Raw genomic sequence first — 19,525 nt, 5'->3', positions numbered from 1 at the left:
TTAAAGAGGATTAAACTTCATACCAATCAGTAGCTGATACCACCTTTCCCATGAGAAATCTTAACCTTTTTTCAAACGGACCATCAGGAAGCTCTGTATGTCTGATATTGACTAAATCATTTATAATTATTGTAAAAAATAAGCACTTTTTTAATTACATTATTTTCACTGCAGTTCCTCTTTAAACAACGGAAAGAAAAAAAAAAAGAATCAGGAATCAGTGGTACAAAGCCGCATCATTTTGTATCCTAGTGTTATTTACCAAAAAATAATTTCCCATTTCTTTACCACCAGCTATGATATTTTAAAATTGCCAAGAAGCGGAGTTCCAATCATTCAATTTAATTTTGTTTAATGAGCAGAGTACTCCAAAATTCTAATCCTTCCACCAATTTAATTAATTTTCTTTCAGTCATCACTGTCTGTCAGAGTGATTCTTATTCAAATATCCCCACCATGGTCGTAGTCTGACTACTGACCAAACTGAGGGGGCAGCCAACTGATGTACTAGTATGTTTTTGTGAGAGGAAACTGTAAAGTCTGGGAGAAACCCATAAAACCCAGGAAAAACAAACATAACACCCCTATGTAGTTAGTTTCCTGGTTAAGATTCAAACATGGAACTCAAATCAAAAGTGCTTAACCATTACGTCTACATATTCTAATATAGTGCTAGGTTGACATCAAACTGATGTGAATATACAGTATTTTGTAATGCTATAAACTGTGCTTTTTTTAGAGGGGATATAAGGGGTGTAATGATAACCTATAGTTTAATGTATCCCTAAACTGAATGAGTGAGGTTAGGTGCTTAAAGCAGGACCTATTGCAATGCAACAGACTTTGCAATAGCTTCACTATGTCCGGTTACTTTTAAACATATGGCATATTGTTGACAAGGAATAGAATGCTTACACATCACAGATATTGGAGGTCAGAGGAGCAAGTGGTGCAAGCTGCTTCAAGAGCCGAACCCCCATCTGCCAGCCTTTGTCTCTTCCAAACTCACAGACAGCATCGGCACACTCATCAGATGAAAACTGGTAGAACACAAACCCGTCCTGGAAGCAATGCTGTTTATCAACTGTGTGGGACAAAAGACAGACAGAATGTTAGGCAAAGTGAGGCAACAATATGGCACTTAGTAACTTTTACACTATGGGAAAGCTATACAGGACGTCAACAACAACAACAACATTAAAGCGTTTTTCTCCTGTAGTACCGAAAGTGCACAAGCTTATCTCAAATCAGTACATAGTGATGTGTGCAAGGGGAAAAGTTATGAGATCATAAATGCCAGACTAATCAGGTGACTTTTCAGTTTTGATTTAAACGTGTCTAGGGTTGGAGCTGTCTTGATTAAGTTTGGCAAGGCATTCAACAGGGTAGGGGCAGCATGACAGAAAGCTCTGGCTCCAAAGGTTTTAAGCTAGACTCTGTTTCAAAATATTATTCCTCATAGCACCACCTTAGCTTTTCAATGTCAGGAACAGTGAATGGGGACTATGCCATAACGTACACAATTTCCATACTTGATGCAGCTATTCCACAGAAATTCCCAGCTAGTGAGCGGTTGTTACCCATCACAGGACTTCTTTCAGCTGCACAGAGACGAGGTAGGAGAGTTCAGGTGATCATATCCCTACTAACAGGAAATAATTGGCTTCTGCCCTCTGCCAACTCCTCCTTTTCTACCTCATGTGGGTGAGGATGAGGAAGGAGTTTGGATGACAACAAGCGTTTAGGTGTGTCCATTAAACAGGTATGTCATGTACACAGAAAAAATGCCTTTCAGGATCTAGCCAGCCAAGAAATGTCAATGTACTTACTGCAGAAAAGCCCAGATAGGCAAATATTGTGCAATTCTAATGAATGTACATTTACTTTAATATACATTAAAAATATGAGAGGCTGAACTATGGCTTTAAAACAGCATCCTGTGCCTGTGAAGAAATAAAAAGTTACCCATTTTTAGCACTCATCTGAGCTTCTGTGGACTTTTTTCTTGCCCTTGATTACAAAAGCAGCCTCATCTCCTGAAGCAACTGAGTTGAAAAAGCTGGCAGCAGGCTCTGCTGATGGCTCTAGATCAGGGGTGTCAAACTCAAATACAAAGTGGGTTGAAACTGAACACTGGAACCTAGTTGCGGGCCAACCGCGATGTCTAGTGGCCACCTTATAAAGTTTCCTGGTGTCTAATGGCCCCCCTACAAAGTTCCCTGGTGTCTAGTGGCCGCCACCCTCCCCTATACAGTTCCCTAGGGTTTAGTTATTTCCTCTACCTCCCACATGTTTTCCCTGGTGTTCTAGGGCTTCACCTCCAATATGGCTTCCCTGGTGGTCTAGAGTGGGCCAAACATAATGCAAAGTGGGCAAACCCCTTGAGGGCCAAACTTAATGGCTCTGAGGGCCAGATTTGGCCCGCGGGCCGGAGTTTGACATGTATGCTCTAGATCATCATGCAATTCAGTTAGCAAACAATGTTTAACATACACAACTGACAAACGCTGCAGGCTATAGCTTTGTAAACTGTGGTGAATGAGGTGGCTAGTAAAGAGCTCAGTGGTCTGGTTTCAGAAAGTAACTTGACATTGTCTGTCTAGTCAGCTACACAGATAACCGAGTGCCTACACATCACAGAACTAACATAAATATGTGCCTGCAGTGGGGTTTAATGAATTAGCCTAGTAGCCTGTGACCAGGGGGGTGACCAGAGGCGGCTCCCCTCCCCAAATGTCTCCGTCCTCGTACTCCCCGTCTCCCCCTCCCTAGATGCGCGGCACCGCTTCACTCACCTCAGAGCCGGCCTTTGGGGGGGGGGGGGGGGCAAGTGGGGCAATCGCCCCAGGCCACGCACCTGAAGAGGGCCCTGCACCCTCTGAGGGGCCATGCAGACAGCCAGACCCTATCCATCCGCGCAGCCCTGCTTCAGTGATTGCTGCAGGAAGCTGCGGGCGGCCACGGCAGCTGTATCTGACAGCCGGGGATGTAAGGAGGCAGAGGGAGGTGATGACGCTGCAGGCTTCTCACAGACAGTAATGCCTCATACTCACGAGGAACATTTCTGGCCTGTCGCTGGCACACGGGAGCGTGTGCGCGACAGGCCTGCGACAGCTCGTCGCCAGGTCCCTCCGCATACACACGGCGGAGGGACCTGGCAACTGATGCGGCGGAAGCTGTCGCTGTTGCTCCTCCCCCCGCTGGAAGCCCAATGTATAGCTTTCTTGTTGCTGTCGCTAGTCCGCATACCCACGCGGACTAGCGACAGTTGCGGCGGCAACTGTCGCCAGGCGACTGAGCGGTTCAATCGCCTGACGACATCAGCGATAAACGACAGTTCGGGGTGCGCGCCCGTGCAACGGCTCATACTCACGGGCGACCTGTCGCTGCAACACGCGTGCGCCGCATGTTGAGGCGACAATTGTAGCCCGTGAGTATGGGCCATAACATCTATGCCTGTAGTCTGTCGCTCCCTGAGTCCTCCCCCTCCTCTCTCCCTGTAAGGAAGCTGTGTGTCCTGCAGCCACGCCCCCTTCCTCTCCAGGCTGCCTGTCTCTCACTGCGGGAGATTCAAGAGGATTCAAGAGCTGCTGAAAAAGCTATCACAGGCAAGTAAGATGAATTCTAAAGATAACTGCAGGCAGCTGCAATAAAGATAAGATCAATTACCAGAAGAAGGGGGAATGGGGGCTGCTGCTGCTGATTGTTCACTTGTCTTTCCTCCCCGGCATGTCCAACATAAATGGTTCAGCTGAGACCTCCTTGCCTTCCCATCACATTCTCTATCTTTTCCTCTCCCCTCTCTGCCATATAGTGCAATATTTTCTATCATATATTGCAGTCCGAAACCCCCCTTCCTTCCTCACACATCTTCTGCAGCAGTTTACAGAGTTCATAGTCATGTCACTGACTGTCCTCAGAGGAGCTCACACTCTAATCCTACCATAGTCATAGTCTAATATCCTACCATATTATTATTATATATGTATATAGCACTGACATCTTTTGCAGCACATTACAGAGTACATAGCCATGTCACTGACTGTTCTCAGAGGAGCAATCTAATCCTACAATAGTCATAGTCTAATGTCCTACCATATTATTATTATGTATTTATATAGCACTGACATCTTCTGCAGCACTTTACAGAGTACATAGTCATGCCACTGACTGTTCTCAGAGGAGCTCACAATCTAATTGTTTCATTCATAACCGGAGTGCCTGGAGGAAACCCACACAGATACGGGGAGAACATACAAATGTGCGTGTGTGTGTGTGTGTGTGTGTGTGTGTGTGTGTGTGTGTGTGTGTGTGTATATCTGCAACATATCTGCATCTCTAGGCCCCGCATATGACACTCGCCCCAGGCCCCGCATACTTTAAGGCCGCCTCTGCTCACCTGCGCTTAGCGTTCCAGGGATGGGCTCTCCATCCGTCTGTCCAGTGCCCTGTATCCATGGCTACAGCAGTGCCTCATGTGACCTGTTACGTGCTGCCGGGTCACATGAGGTGCCGCTGTAGTCAGTCAGTCCCATTGCTAATCTACTGAGAGTGGGTGAGTAATGCGGCGCCGGTGCAGCACATAACCGACATGGTGGGGATCAGATGCTGCAGGCCAGTAGCGAGAAGATGGGAGGTAAGCATAGTGCCAGTGCCTGTGATGCACAGCACGTTGTGTCTCTTCTCTACGGTCTGCCTTTGCACACCCATCAGGGGCGTCCTCACAATGGCCTCGATTCACTAAGCAGTTTAGACTAGTCTACTGATGGTTTTTAGTCTACTGATGGTTTGGTGTAAATCAGTTGCATCAAAAGGGAATTCACTAATACCAAATGTTTTAGACCTGTTTTTAGGCCTGGTCTAAAACATTTGGTAATTAGGTCAGTAAAGCAGGAGAAATGATCAAAAGATGCAATTCACAAACAAGTAGCTATGACTGACAGAAATCAGCTGGTCTAATCTCTGTCAGAAAAAGTGGGCGTGGTTACTCCTTGTTTGCCTTTGTGAACTGCATCTTTTGATAACTTCCCCTGCTTTACCGGCCTAATTACCGAATGTTTTAGACCAGGTCTAAAACCTTACACCAAACGATCAGTAGACTAAAAACCATCAGAACACCAGTCTGAACTGCTTAGTGAATTGAGGCCAATGTATTGCTTCAGGCGGCAAAAAGTCTAGAACCGGCCCTGCCTGTGACTACCCCTCACAGGCTTGCTTGGCCTAGAACTTTGGCTATCCAAATGTTCCGGATACCAAGAATGCCATTACATAACTTTAGTGATTACAACACAACATTCTGTGTATGAATTATGTGAAAAAATACATAGATGAAAAATGAGTTCATTTCACAGACATGAAAAGAAAAGCCTTTACCAACATAACAGAGATAGGAAACTGTCAAGATTGTGAATGCTTATCTCTGTTCATTGAGAAGGGAGTCACAAGAATGTGGTGCTTCCTGCAGCTATGTGATTGCTGTAATATTTTCAGCTGTCACATGGCTGATGGGTTATGCAGAGTTATGAAAGAATTATGTGAAATTAAGCTAAAAAACTAACAGAGTATCTGAGACTGAGTCCAATGTGCCTGACAGCACGCCAGCTGCAGACAGAGCTTGTGACACTTATTAGCTTGTTAGCTTCCTCTGGATATAATATACTGCTTAAACATTTGAAGAGAACCGGTTAAGACTCAGATGCTATACCACGCAAAGGATCCCCTCCACATAGGTGTTTCACCCTTTGCCAGCTACACTCTGTGGGTAAACCTTGCTTCTCTCAATCCCAACTCAGTCCACATGATTTAAAAATGTTGAAGAGCCTTACGTGTCTTCAGAAACTGGACATAGCGTGGGAAGAGAAAGAGCGGAAAAAATTATCCTCTATTTACATGGTCCCATTTTTATGGCCTACGCTAACCTCCAGCATTAGGCACACAGAGCTAATGAGCAAATTAGCAATTGTGGCCGTCATGGAGAAAATCATGATTCATTAGACAGCATTTAGTAAACACTCATTTCTTAAATCTCTTTTTTTAGCGCTACTTATTCTCATTAATTCTATAAAATAAAACCCCTGTGTCTCTGCGTCCTGTCACTGTGTGTGCGTTTCCCTGCTTCCAGACCTGACCGTTTGCTGTCTGTGAACCTCATTGCATTGTGGGAAATAACAGCTTTTTCCAACTGCCAAGCAAGCAAGATCTCCCTTTGTGCATATACTGCAGACAGCGGTGAAGGACGGGCGAGCGAGACGCATCTGTGCTCGCGTTGCTGGGGGGGGGGGGGGGGGGGGTCGGGGGAGTGCCCGTAGCCTAGCACCCATTTTTTAATGGGCGGGTTTTTTTTACTAGTTTAGAATAACCTCTTATGTTGTCACAAAACATTAAACTAGCTGTGCTGCTTAAAGGAGATGAACGTATCTTTGAAACGCCTCTTTTGTAAAGAATATACTGTATTATGAAATTGGATTGATGCCTTTAGGTTCATGAAGATCATAAATTAATACAGCAAAGACCCCTGTATCCGGCACAAGCCTGATACGTTTGCTTGCCGGCAGCTTGAGCAACAGGCCGAAAAAGCACAAACATTCCCCCTCCCCTCCTACCCTTCCTGTAGCTCCTAGCGGATTTCCAGTGTCCTCTGTGTACGGCTCCAGGTGAGTCACCTGACCTGCATTCGGGTCAGGTGATGTTAGGGGCCATGCATGGACATGGCAAAGCCAAAGGGAGCTGCAGGAAGGGTAGAAGATGGCGCCTGGATGTTCGGCAAGTATTTTCTGCCTTACAATCCCCCCCCCCCCCCCCCAAAAGGCACAGTCCCCGTTACCCCCTCAGTCATGCCGTTTAGTTGAGACTTCCGGTTGTCCGAGTTCTGGATAACTGGGACTTTGCTGTAGTGTCCTTTGTACACATTAATCAATAAGCCTACCTATATAAATAAGGCATGTTAGGAAAAATAATAAGGTATATCTTAAAAGTTATTTCCAATTTCAGACACGTACTGGAGAAATGCATAGAAATGAAAAGGCTCAAAAGGCACCTGTATAAAGATGAGTACAGAGTGTTTGATGCACACTGTCAGGCTGGGGAATTAGCTGTCCTTTATGCATGGTTACTGTACTGTTATGGAATGGATGTAATACAGTAGTCCATATAATTATAGTCACATCAATAACTCTACAGAACAGTCACTTTACAGGAGCAGATTGCCTGCCTAATGTCTGCCTTCACTCACAGAGCATGTGTGCTCTATAAACACTAAACGTTTACCTGAAAGGAGAATTCCAAGCTTCAGCAAGATCTGCCAGATGCCGGCGGCTGTGTATCTGCACTGGACAAACGGACAGTTCTGCAGGAGCCAATCCACCAGCTCTGAGCCCACACAGCTCCTCCTGAAACGAAGAACACACCAACATGTTACAGGAGCTGCAAACACACCAATAGTTATGGCATACATTAAATATATGTGAACTTAAGAGTTGATGATGGTCGAGTCCACTGCCAGGTTCATCAAAGTGTGCAGTAGAGCACCTCTCTCAATTACCAGTGGCGCAGCTAAAGAGCTATGGGCTCCAGTACTCTGTAAATAACAATTGATTCAGCACACCAAAACCTGCCAAGGACAGCCACAGTGTCAGAGGTGCAAGAAGGGGATGGGGAACAGTTTGCTAATGATCACTACTATTTAAAGCATCTATAGAAGTGATTATTACTAGCCCATGACCACTAAAGAGCCAATACTGTGGTTGAGGGAGGGCCCCTCTGGCCCAAGAACCTTCCTGCAGTCACATCCTCCGTACCCCCTATTGCTACACCACTGTCTATTCCCATGTTCCATAAGGAGCTGGACTAGAAACACCCAAAGGCAAGGTTGCTCTGGGACTGGATCACAACACACAGTATATGTGTGTGTACAGACCCAGATCACTCAAGAAGAGAGTCTGTAGTTATAAAGACTGGTACACACTTTCAATTACGATTGGCCAATCACGGACCAATGTTACCACCTCCATGTAGTATGAGGGTCAACCTTCCCACTACATGGAGGTGGTAAAATTGGCCAGCGATTGGACAATCACAATTTGAAGTGCGTACCGGGCTTTACGAAGCTCAAAACTGAACAAGGCAAATTGTAAAACCTGGTACATACTTTCAATTAGGAATTCCAATCACTGACCAATGTTACCACCTCTATGTAGTATGAGGGGTTACCTGCACAATCTGCTCATAGTATTCAATATCTGTTCACACTCATACTACACGGAGGTGGTTAAATTAGTCAGTAATTAACCAATCAAGACTGAATGTGTGTATGCACCCCTAAGGTGGTCATTAACAATACGATCCCACGGATCATCCTGATGATCGATCATGTCCACTAATGGCCAAAAACCTGATAAGCTTTTAGTCTGATTGAATTGAAGGATGTGAATATAAATTATGTAAAGAAGCAAAGCACTGAACAAAATGCCTATTTCAAGTGCCAGATGTGCTTGGAACTGCAGTTCAACTTGCTTTCTCTCCCCTGTGGATTCAGCTGCTGCATAATTCATTCAAATGCGATCATGTGACGTACAAAGAGGAAAGAATGGTAGACCCCAGACTACAATTCCCAGAATTCCTGCATCCATCTGTTAAAAGCAGTACAGAGATCCTCTATACATTCAAAATTGTTTGGCAGACAGAAATCCTTAGATACTTGTAATGTAGAATGTAAGAGAAAATGTATCCATATGGCCACTGAGCTTTTAGGCATATAACAATTCTCGGGACAAGAATTATCCTGTTACCGTTAGCTTTACTGCCTGCAGGCATCAAATCCATGCGCTCTGGAGCCTGCAGATCAATCATACTGAGTACAGCCCCGAAGGCAGAGACAGGTTTGCTTCTCCATGGACAAACATTGCTATATTCATCTTTCACATTCACCTTTTCTAAAAGGGTTAGCGATGAATATTTTATTGATGACGGATTTCCTTCATATTATTTCTTTTTTACATTTAACAGTTCATTTTCTACACCTACTCTTGTAACACGTTGGATAGGTGTTACACAGCTATGTGAATCTCAGCATACATGTTAATGAACCTAATCCTTTCGGGTATAACGTGGTAGTTGTCCTGCCAGAAATGTCACATCTACTGTACTCGTCACATTCATTTCACTGCAGGGCCAGGTGAGACTTTTTTTAATTTTAGGTCAGGAGTGTTAAAGTGCTGTTCTTTTTTTGGTTCGTCGTGGAAACAACTGCTAGCTGGTTCCAGGGGTTTTCAAACACATTAGAAAATCTGAGCATCTGACAAGCAACGCGGTTGCCTATAGATATGTCTATAAGTCAGGGCCTGCGGCAAGACCAAACTTACAGCCACGCAGCTGGAACAGAGTGATAGGATCAGGAGGAGAAGAGGAGAGGACCCGGTAATTATACTGGATTAAATACGGGAATGGATTTATTTCAGGCAAGCATCAGGTTTAAAGGGTACCAGAGCTGAAGGACTCCGGTGAAAAGGGCATATGTTATGTGTGGGGTGCTATAGTAGATACTTACCATTCCGTTTCTCTCAGTGCCTCTTTAAAAGCACTTACTGCACAGTTTTGCATTAATATCAGTAGTGAAGGCGGGACTTTATACGTGGGGTGTGGTTGACAGGTGAGGAGACTTGTTATATGGAGGGAAGGATAATACGAGGGTTGCATGTTTTATTATGGAAAAACAAAAACTTGCGGTGTTGCCATTTATCACCTCCTGCATCCATTCTATGTGCTGACCGGCACGTGTAATAGGGGAGCAGGGCCGGTTTCTGGCAAAGCCTTATAGGCCGTGGCTTAGGGGCACTGGGGTAACAATAGGCCCTGAAGCCCCTGCCCTCACGGCCCCCCCCCCTGGGGCCTGCTTGGGGCCGTTTTGGGGGCTGGAGGGGTCGCAGCATGAGGGGAAAGCCATGCTGCACTTCGGCGGCTCTCCCCTCTGCGCTCCCCTCCAGCATCAATACCATTGTGTGAGCAGCGCAGCTACATGCCTCCCGTGCACTCCAGCGAGGACGTTAAGTCACGCCAGAGGCTAGAGAGAGAGGAACGTCCTCGCTGGAGCGCACGGAAGGTATGTAGCTGCCGCTGCCCGCCGCTGCTCACACAACGGTATTGATCCTGGAGGGGAGAGCCCGAGGTGAGCATGGCATTCTCTTCATGCTGCGACCCCTCCAGCCCCACAAAACGGCCCGAGCGGGGTGCCCCCGCTCAGAATTTCTGCAGGGGGGCCCGGGGGAACCTAGTTACGCCGCTGCTTGGGGCGCCAGATTTAAGCATCTGGCTACCTGGGAAGGGGGGGGGGGAAGAGACAGAAGCATCTAGCTAGCTATGGGGTAGGGGGGGGGGGAGCATCTGGCTACCTGGGATGGGGAAAGAGGGGGGAAGCAGCTGGGTACCTATACAGAAGTGAGGGGGTGTCAACTGCCTACTTATACTGATGGGGGAGAGGGTGTTGGTTGAAATGCTGTTGGTCAGAGGACGGCTGGTGACAGTTGGCATTGGACAGCAAAAAGTACAAATCCAGCACTGTAGAGGAGGCTTACAAAATCTAGCACTTGTTCTATGGGGGGAGAGGGGACAGGAGAACAGCACTCATTGGGGAAGATGGTTCAGCGCTTGCTATATGGCACTGCTTGTATGTGTAATGTAATGCAATATAATGGTTCTTTAAACACATCAGAGGTATAAGACAGCTTACCGGCAAATACAGGTAAGGTACATGCGATCTCGTATAAGCCCTTGAGATAAATTTCTAACAGCATTCCTCAATGCTCTGCCAGCACAGGCCACACTCTCGCCATAGGACTGAAAGAATGGAAGAAAATACAACAATTAGCATACAGTAATCCATAAAACATAATAGATACAATGCTGTCTGCAATTTATAACAAGAGGTCTCTCATGAGCCTACATGACAAATGATAGCTGAGCAAACCTTCTGTCACCTCCAGCATCTCCCCAGGATGAATGGTGTAAAGAGCATGTGGACAGGGTATTCCAGCGAAGGCTCATAACTTATGTATATACATTCCACATTTCACAGATTCCAGGCATATATCACAAAACACGACAATGTGACACAAACGTACATGAAATGTGAGGCAGGGTTCACTCTGACGCTTGTGGGGAAAAGCGGCAGCTCTTCCAATACGTGTTTTTGCGTTTTGTTTTTATTTCTCTATCCTTTTTGCACAAAGTTTGTGTGAGTTTGCCTTTGGAAGGGAAAAATCTCAATGCAAATTCTTCAAGGCCAGTGAAACTAATTTACATAAAAAATATTCCTGATTAAAGTTAGAAAAAAAAACAAAACCGTTTTACTTACCTGGGGCTTCTTGCAGCCCCCTGCAGTTATCATGTGCCTGCGCCATTCCTCCGCTACCCTCCAGTGAGAAGCGGCAACCCCCTCTAAGCTGGCCAGCCATGCGCCTCCCTATCACATCACGTGCACGGCAGACTTCTGTGCAGTATGGAAAATTCCCTACTGCGCATGCGCAGAACGCTCCTAACACAGGAGAGCGATCAGGGTGCGTGAGCAACTTGGGGCCATGTGTATGCAGAAACCTACAACTGGCCATGACCAGCCAGCTTTCATGGGGTTAAGGGAAGGACGGCGCGAGCACAGGATGACTGCAGGAGGAAACACCAGGAATCGTTTTAAAAATCAGATCTACTTACCTGGGGCCTCCTCCAGAACCTGGAATCCTGTGCGTCCCTCACCCCAGCTCTGCTCCAAGCCGGTCCCCTCCATAGCAACCACTGACTTGGCCAGGTCGGTGACCAGTGGCTGCTGGAGAGATACACAAAAAGCGCACTTCTCTTACGCTAGACTGGCTCCAACTGACAGAAGTTCGGGGACCCGGTTCCCGAAGCTGCGGGCAGCGGAGGACGGCAGCGTGGGAACGATCGGAGCGGATGGGGCTTGAGGAAGCCCCAGGTATGTATAACACCTTTTTAAATGAGCTCTGGTACACTTTAAGAAGAGATAAATATGGCAGCCTATCTATCCCTCTCAGCTAAGGTGTACTTTAATATGTCTTTTTTAACCAGGTCTTGGTATGATCCCAAAAAATAAAGGTATGCGCACAGCGTATACATTGCTGATATTTATTCACACTATACCAGCAAAGAATCCGTTGTGGGTATAGCACAAGTTGTGCTGTCAATAATACAAGCACAACTTCCTGACTTGAAATGTGGTAAAGTACACAGCAAGGAAAATAGAACAAGGCAGAATCTTGTAAACAATTCTGTCACATATACAAAGTTGCAAACATAGTGTTGGCTAGAGGGTGTTTGAATAGGAAACCCGACTAGCCCAGCATACCAGTCATGAAACAGGACAGCACAAATATATATAATGCATTCATTAAAGTAACATAAAATAAAAAAGTACAGAATATATGATGAGTAAATAGAAAATGCATAACAGTGCTTGATCAACTTTCAGTGGTGCATATACAATAACTATAAAAAACGCAAAAAAAACAGGACAATTTTACTCTTATTTAGATGTAGATTACCATAGAAAGCATATTTATGCATATATGTATTCTATGTTAGTACTGTATATATTTTCTCAGTACCTTTTATGGGACAGTGTCTGCTTCCTAAGGAGGGCACTAAACTAAGCAAAGAAATATTTAAACATTTCCCAAATCAATCGTTAAATAGCGCAACTTAAAGGCAGATGAATGTATAACCATATAAAGCTTTAGAAATCCCATATAACACTATGAAGTAGAACTATTGCTTAATTCAGGCAAATACTGCTGACTAAAACCAAATGCAGTATAAACTGCCTCAAAGGTTTAGATCTGAAATGACTCAGCATGGCAGCAGCAAATCAATAAATATTTCTTTGCACAATTCGGATGTCCTCATCAGGAAGCAGGCATTTTCCTTTGAAAAATGATAATTTCTCATTGGCTTGTGTACAGGTTTTTCTACACATGTAGCTTTGTCTACGTATTACCAATAATGGCTATATATTCATGTTGCTTATTTAAAGCCCATCTAAACCCAAACATAAAAATACACAGTAGGGATAGTGCTGACTTGTTCAGCACTACCCTGGAATGCGCATGTCTAGCTAGCCATACACTATACACAAACAGCTATTTGGCCCGTGATCAACATAATGACTGACATTTCTGATCATGTAATGTAGTCTGCGGGTTTATCATGGTGTGGTGGGAAACCACAATTTTTGCTTAACTACTTCAGCCCGTCCTAATGGACAAGAGGAATTTTCACATTTCAGCGCTCCTCCCATTCATTCCCCAATAACTGTGTCACTACTTATCACAAGAAAATGATCTATGCCTTGTTTTTTTACCACCAATTAGGCTTTCTTTGGGTGGTACATTATGCTAAGTATTACTTTATTCTAAACACATTTTAATGGGAATAAGAAAAAAATTATTATCTCTCAGTTTCCGTCCACTATAGTTTTAAAATAAAACATTCTACTGTGGATAAAAGCCACACATTGTATTTGCCCATTTGTCCCGGCTATTGCAACGTTTAAATTATAGCCCCACTACAATGTATGGTGACAATATTTTATGTGGAAATAAAGGTGCATATTTTCAGTTTAACATCCATCACTAATTGCAAGCACATACTTTAATAATAAAATACCTTCTTGGCATATATATTAAAAATGTTCCTAATGTATGTAGGTATAATTTTACTATCTGGCCACAAGATGTCCTCGTGCATTATTTCCTATTAGCATACAATAAGGTCGCTAAATAGGAAGTAATGTGTGGCTGTGTTACTTCGGAAGTGATTTTGAGTGTGGAGTCGCACTTGCTTGGCTTCCATCAATTTCAGATGGTCAGGTGTGCAGATCTAATAGTCCCGGACACCATGGGACTCAAACTGTGGCAAATGAAGAGAAAGATCCGCACCACCTTCAGAAAAGCTTAGTCTGTTTTATTGGAAAAAAACATACAAATTTAAAAAGAACTTTAAGGCAGGACAGTCCACTGTTTCGGGCTCCTGCCCATCTTCATGCTGCCTAGTTCAGGCTGCCTAGGCAGCATGAAGATGGGCAGGAGCCCGAAACAGTGGACTGTCCTGCCTTAAAGTTCTTTTTAAATTTGTATGTTTTTTTCCAATAAAACAGACTAAGCTTTTCTGAAGGTGGTGCGGATCTTTCTCTTCATTTACTTCGGAAGTGACGCAGGCCTCCTATTGATGCCAGCGATCATGGGGGCCTAGAGGCAAGATGAACGAAAGGGAACGAAGTTCCCACTCATTTAACTAACAATCGGCGGCAGGAGCGGCAGGAACAAGCAAGCGGGAGGGAGAGCAGTGGCACCATTTGAGAATGATCACTGGTTTTGAACAAAAACAGTGATCATTCTAGCTGGACAAGCACGGATTGGCTCAGGGGACTTCTGTCCCCTGCCACCAATCCCTCCTGTCGCCGGGACTATTGCGATTGCAGGCTTCTGCCCACACGATCGAGCGCACAACACCCTCAAACTGCACGGACGTTAGTCTCGCGTCACTGCGGCTGTAACCGCAACAGCCGTGGAAGTGGGCCTCACGTCCATGCGGCTAAAGTGGTTAATCAGAAAATGTTGTCAAATCAAAAGTCTAATTGGGCAAAAATACCTGGCCTCCTCCTCAGGGTAATAATAATAATTCCTTTTTTTGTATAGCGCCTTTCTCCTGTCGGACTCAAAGCACTTGCGAGGCAGCCACTAGAGCGCACTCAGTAGGCAGTAGCAGTGTTAGGGAGACTTGCCCAATGAACTCCTTACTGAATAGGTGCTGGCTTACTGAGTAGGAAGAGCCAGGATTTCAACCCAGGACTCCTACATCAGAGGCAGAGCCCTTAACCACTACACTTTCCAGGGTACATGTAACAAAGGTATCTGGGAAAAAAGGAACCAGATATTGCCGCAAGTAGGATAATAGTAAAAGTGTTTATATTCTACTATATTCATTTTGATAGCAAAATATTGGTATTCTAATCCTATTGATTAGAACTATGCAAAACATTGTGCAAACGTATGCTACCTATTGTTACACCAAGGGAAGCTAGGACCACTGGAACCGGATAGTGAAGCAGCAATACCAGCTCCACACCCACTCCACTAACTATGGAACAGAGTACTGCTGGTGAGTGCTGAGTAAGTCAGCACTAGCCCCTCATGTGTATTCTTTACATTTGGATTTACTGTATATACTGAAGTATAAGTCTAGAAATTTAGGTTCACTTCACAAAAGTATAGGGTTCGACTTACACAAGTCTTAACATTTCCTGGCCACAACAATTAACAAGAAAAGGGGCAGGGGGGGGGGGGGGAATACTGGGCTGCATAAAAGGGAGTAAATAATTGCAGCACTTGGGGGCCTGAAGGAGGTATTGGCTGCACTTAAGGGACAGTATGGGTTAATGGCTGCAATATTGTATGCAGTGCAGTCATTAACCCCTCTTAGTCCCCAAGTGCAGCCATTAACTTTGCTGGGTAGACTTATACGTGAGTCAATAAAAAACTCCAATTTAAGAGGGTTGAATATAGGGGTTGACTTGCATTTAAGTATATACGGTAGTAGAGCTGTAAAGTCCCACCAGCCAAAAGATGTCTTCAAATGTAGTTTACTATTTCAAGACAGAAGGAGGGGGGGACCAATGTTAACCTATTATTATATTTTTGTATTTTGACACTATTTATTTAGAAACATTTTTCTTTGCAAACAAACAGAAAACTGCAATGAAAGGAAAATAACAAACCTACCTTGCTGGTTGAGTTATCCACACAAATGTTTGAAATTCTTTCAGTCAGAACCTGCAAATACAAAACAAAAATTATATTATACCAATGCATATAAATATATTTTATTAGCATATTAAGACAGTTATATTACATTTCCTTCTTGCAGCGTATATTAACACCCATTAAATGTGGGGAAAAACATCTTAATTAGCAAAATCATTGCCTAACCAGCCTATTAGTGTATCTTACATGCATAATTAGTCATGATATATGGATTAGCTGCTGTAGTACTTGCTGTATTGAAAAATGAAAACAGGAAAATATGATAAAATAAACTGAATGGACCCTGCTGCACATACAGCGAGATTGCACAGCTAGGGGCGTACCAACTGCACATACCGATGCTATGGGGCCATGAGCAGCTTTTGGCCCTGTTTGTCCGTAACTTGGTCTTTTTATGAACCCCCTTCACTTTCTAACTGCCAAGCATGTGCACTAAAGAAAGAAAACCTAGAACACTAAATAATAGAATTCCTAAAGGTTAAATGTATTTCAAACACTCTTTTTGTTTGATATAAATGCTTTGAAAGATCCCTTAAATATGTTTTTTTTTTCCTGATTGTAAAAAGCTATCGTTGTTTAACCCTTTAGTGTAAATTACCTACCATAAGGTAATTTACAACTTCCGATTGGCAGAGTCTATTGTTCTTTAAAGGGAAAGCTGTGATCTTCAAATCTTTCAGCCTCTCCAGATCAGCTTTCACTTTTCAGAAGACTTAGAGGACACCTGAGTGCATAAAATATGTAAAAAATGTGTGTTGGGGGAGCTGTGCTGATGCTTACGGCACCTCCCGTGCACTGGCATCACTCCCCGTTCTCCAGTAAATTACCCCGGTATTTCCGGTCTGTGCCCTCTGACACGGCATACTACACTGCGCATGCGCAGTATGTTCGCTTGGGCGCCTTGTGACCGCCTTCCCCGGTGGCTCTTCGAATGTACTCCCAACACAGCACGCACCTGTTGTGCACTCCGCCCCAAGCGGGCATACTGTGCATGCGCAGTGTAGTATGCCCAGATCACAGGGTGGCGATCCGGGGGTTTCATTGCATCCCTCACTTGTCCTGATGTCAATCGCTGTTACCCCGTGCACCTGATTGACCTCAATGGCCCGAAATCTTGCATCATGTCCGATTGATACATTGTCGATCGGGCGTGCTTTTGGTGGCACTAATAATCAAATCGGATGGTCGATCGCCCACCAAGTCATGGCCACCTTTACACACATATTTACCTGATATTTTCTAAAATCAAAGGCAATTCTGAGCCACACAGAACAATATTTAAATCTGCATCTAGTATGCTACATTTGTATCATATGGAAGGAAGTAAACGTGTGGAAAAAGTGGGAAATTGCCAATACAGCTTCACAGATTAAATTTTTAAATGTCCGACTGCCTGCGTTGTTTTCCCATTTTGTTTTATTTTTTAGCAGTGGATAGAATTTCAAATTTTTCATCCCTTGGAGACTTGCTGGAGTCTCAATAACATATAGGAAAAGAAAAAGAAACTAAAACTGCAGTATTCCATACAGAATGTAATGTGAGCTCCATGCTGGTACCTAGAGACTGTCCCACAGGGCCTTGCTAAAGGAGGTGGACTGTAAAGGAACAGACAAGTGAAGCTGAGCTCACCTCAAACATCCAATCATCAGTTGAGATGTTTCCTTTTTTGTTAAATTACTTAATCATGATTGGATGGTTGACAAGAAAGTCTTTACTTCACTGCTCTGCAGCACACATTCCCCTTCATAAATCACCTCTAGCAAAAAGAAAAGAATGCTGAAGCACAATAATGTCAACTATGCAACCTAGAAAGTAGAAAACACAGCCTATGTGGGAGTAGCGAATTACAAATGATTATCTCAGGAGACAAAAATCACCTGTACTTCGCTCCATAGATGACTGACTGTCCTATATACTGACAAAACAAAGACACTGCACTGTAAAGCTACATGGACACAGATTAGCCAATATGGGCAGGGGGATCACAGGAGTAATGCTGGGAATACACCGCTCGATTCTGATGGCTCGATAATTTCCAACATGTCCAATCACCGTTCGATTGTTTTGCCGCTCGATTTCTCATTAAAGTGAATTGAAAACAGATAAGAAAAACGAGCGGAAGAATCGAGCGGGCAAAACGATCGGGCACAGAATCGAGCGCCAGAATCGACCTGTGTATTCCCAGCATAAGGTCTCTTTAACATGGGAGGCTGAAGAGGGTGAATATACCGCCTGCCAATAGCCTCCATGCACCGGCAGGTCAATCACTAGCAATCCGCACAGGCACTGGTAAGGTGGCCCTTATGGAGCCAAATGTGGGCGGGGTTATGCTCAGATGCCACTTTTTTTTTCCCACTACCGGGTAACCCAAGTGTCTAATACTGACACAATGCGACTATTCAGATACATAAAATTGCAGCCAATAATCCCTCGTTGCTAACAGGCTGACCGACAAGCATACAGTTCAGCCTCCCGTGTGAAAGAGTTGCAAGGGTCTGTGCACGTTTTTGCGTTGCTGACTGGATTTCAGCAGCGCATATACTGTAAGTGTCTGATGCACAAAGAAATAAGGCAGCCATCATGCTAATAACGTCGTGATTAAATCAGGCGCCCAATGACATCTGCAGCTATAGTTATTTCTTGGGCACCATCGCACTTCATCGCAGCTATCGATATTTTTGATGGGCTGCAGATACAGCCGCAACGTGTTTGTAGGGGGCACACATTTTTGTGGCAGGGGAGCATTCCAGCTATGGTTAGATGTGGGGGTGGGTGGTTTTAAAGTGAAGTGTGGAAGGGAGGCGTTTTTAAGATTAGGAATGAAAGGGGGTGTTTTTAAGGTTAGGCGCTGAAGCGAAAAAAACCTTACAATGTAATTTGTGTAGTAGGGATAAGGTAATGAACATTACTAGCAAAGAGTTATATAGCTTTTTTTTTATAACATTGCATCATTCTGTCACAGTTTTAAAAAGCAAACACTGTCTTTAAACAATGCAGAAATAATGACCCTGTGAGGAAACGCGGAAAAGCCGCCGTCTCTCGAGGTGAGGCGGCTGTTTCCGCGTCCAGCATGGCGTCACAACGCGGAAAAAACGCTGCATGCCGCATGGGCAGTGCGGCGGAATCCGCATTGGTAACGGCAGAATCCGCATCAGAGGCGGCCCCCGCATTAGATTCATTGCATGACAGTACTGGTGTGGCTGGGACTGATAGTCCACCAAGATTCAGACTTACACGCGCGCGAGCGCAGAGGCAGAGTTTAAATAGCAGTTAGAAGGGTGTCGGCTGACCAGCTGGGTCAGCTGACAAATTCCACTGCTCCCATTGGACCAGCAATTAGGGAGGTCCTGGAAAGGTCCTAGAGTATATATACTGCTGGTTGTTCACTTGCTCTTTGTCTGGCGTGCGATCACACATGTGGGAGCACCCAGATCCGTAGTCAGATCCGTAAGTGTGCCGGGACCAGCTGGAGCTGTAATCCTACACTTAGCTAGATTCTGTTGATAGCTAAAGTACTAGTTTGATTGTGATTATCTGTTATGACTTTTGCCTGCCTTGACCACCCTTCTGAACTCTGATCTTGTACCTCGTTATTTCTGATACTCTGTTGCCGAACCCCGGCTCGTTCCTTGACTCTGCTTCTGCCTCCTGATTTTGTACCCCGATATATCTGATACCCCGTTGCTGAACCCTGCCTGTACTTT

At 44.6% G+C, this 19,525-nt stretch overlaps 1 protein-coding gene across 1 annotated transcript in view; it reads right to left on the bottom strand.

The window, feature by feature from the left end:
* The window catches only part of RAPGEF5 (Rap guanine nucleotide exchange factor 5), a 430,024-nt gene that overhangs the window by 291,433 nt on the left and 119,066 nt on the right, over positions 1 to 19,525 (bottom strand). The window contains exons 2-5 of the mRNA XM_068235962.1: positions 15,780 to 15,830; positions 10,724 to 10,830; positions 7,267 to 7,388; positions 916 to 1,084 (exon numbers count right to left, since the gene is read on the bottom strand). Coding sequence (XP_068092063.1) covers positions 916 to 1,084; positions 7,267 to 7,388; positions 10,724 to 10,830; positions 15,780 to 15,830 — 449 coding nt within the window. The remainder of the gene's footprint in view (positions 1 to 915; positions 1,085 to 7,266; positions 7,389 to 10,723; positions 10,831 to 15,779; positions 15,831 to 19,525) is intronic.

The sequence above is a fragment of the Hyperolius riggenbachi genome, chromosome 5, assembly GCF_040937935.1.
Source record: "Hyperolius riggenbachi isolate aHypRig1 chromosome 5, aHypRig1.pri, whole genome shotgun sequence".
NCBI classification, from domain to species: domain Eukaryota; kingdom Metazoa; phylum Chordata; class Amphibia; order Anura; family Hyperoliidae; genus Hyperolius; species Hyperolius riggenbachi.
This window is presented reverse-complemented; position numbering and strand designations above follow the sequence as displayed.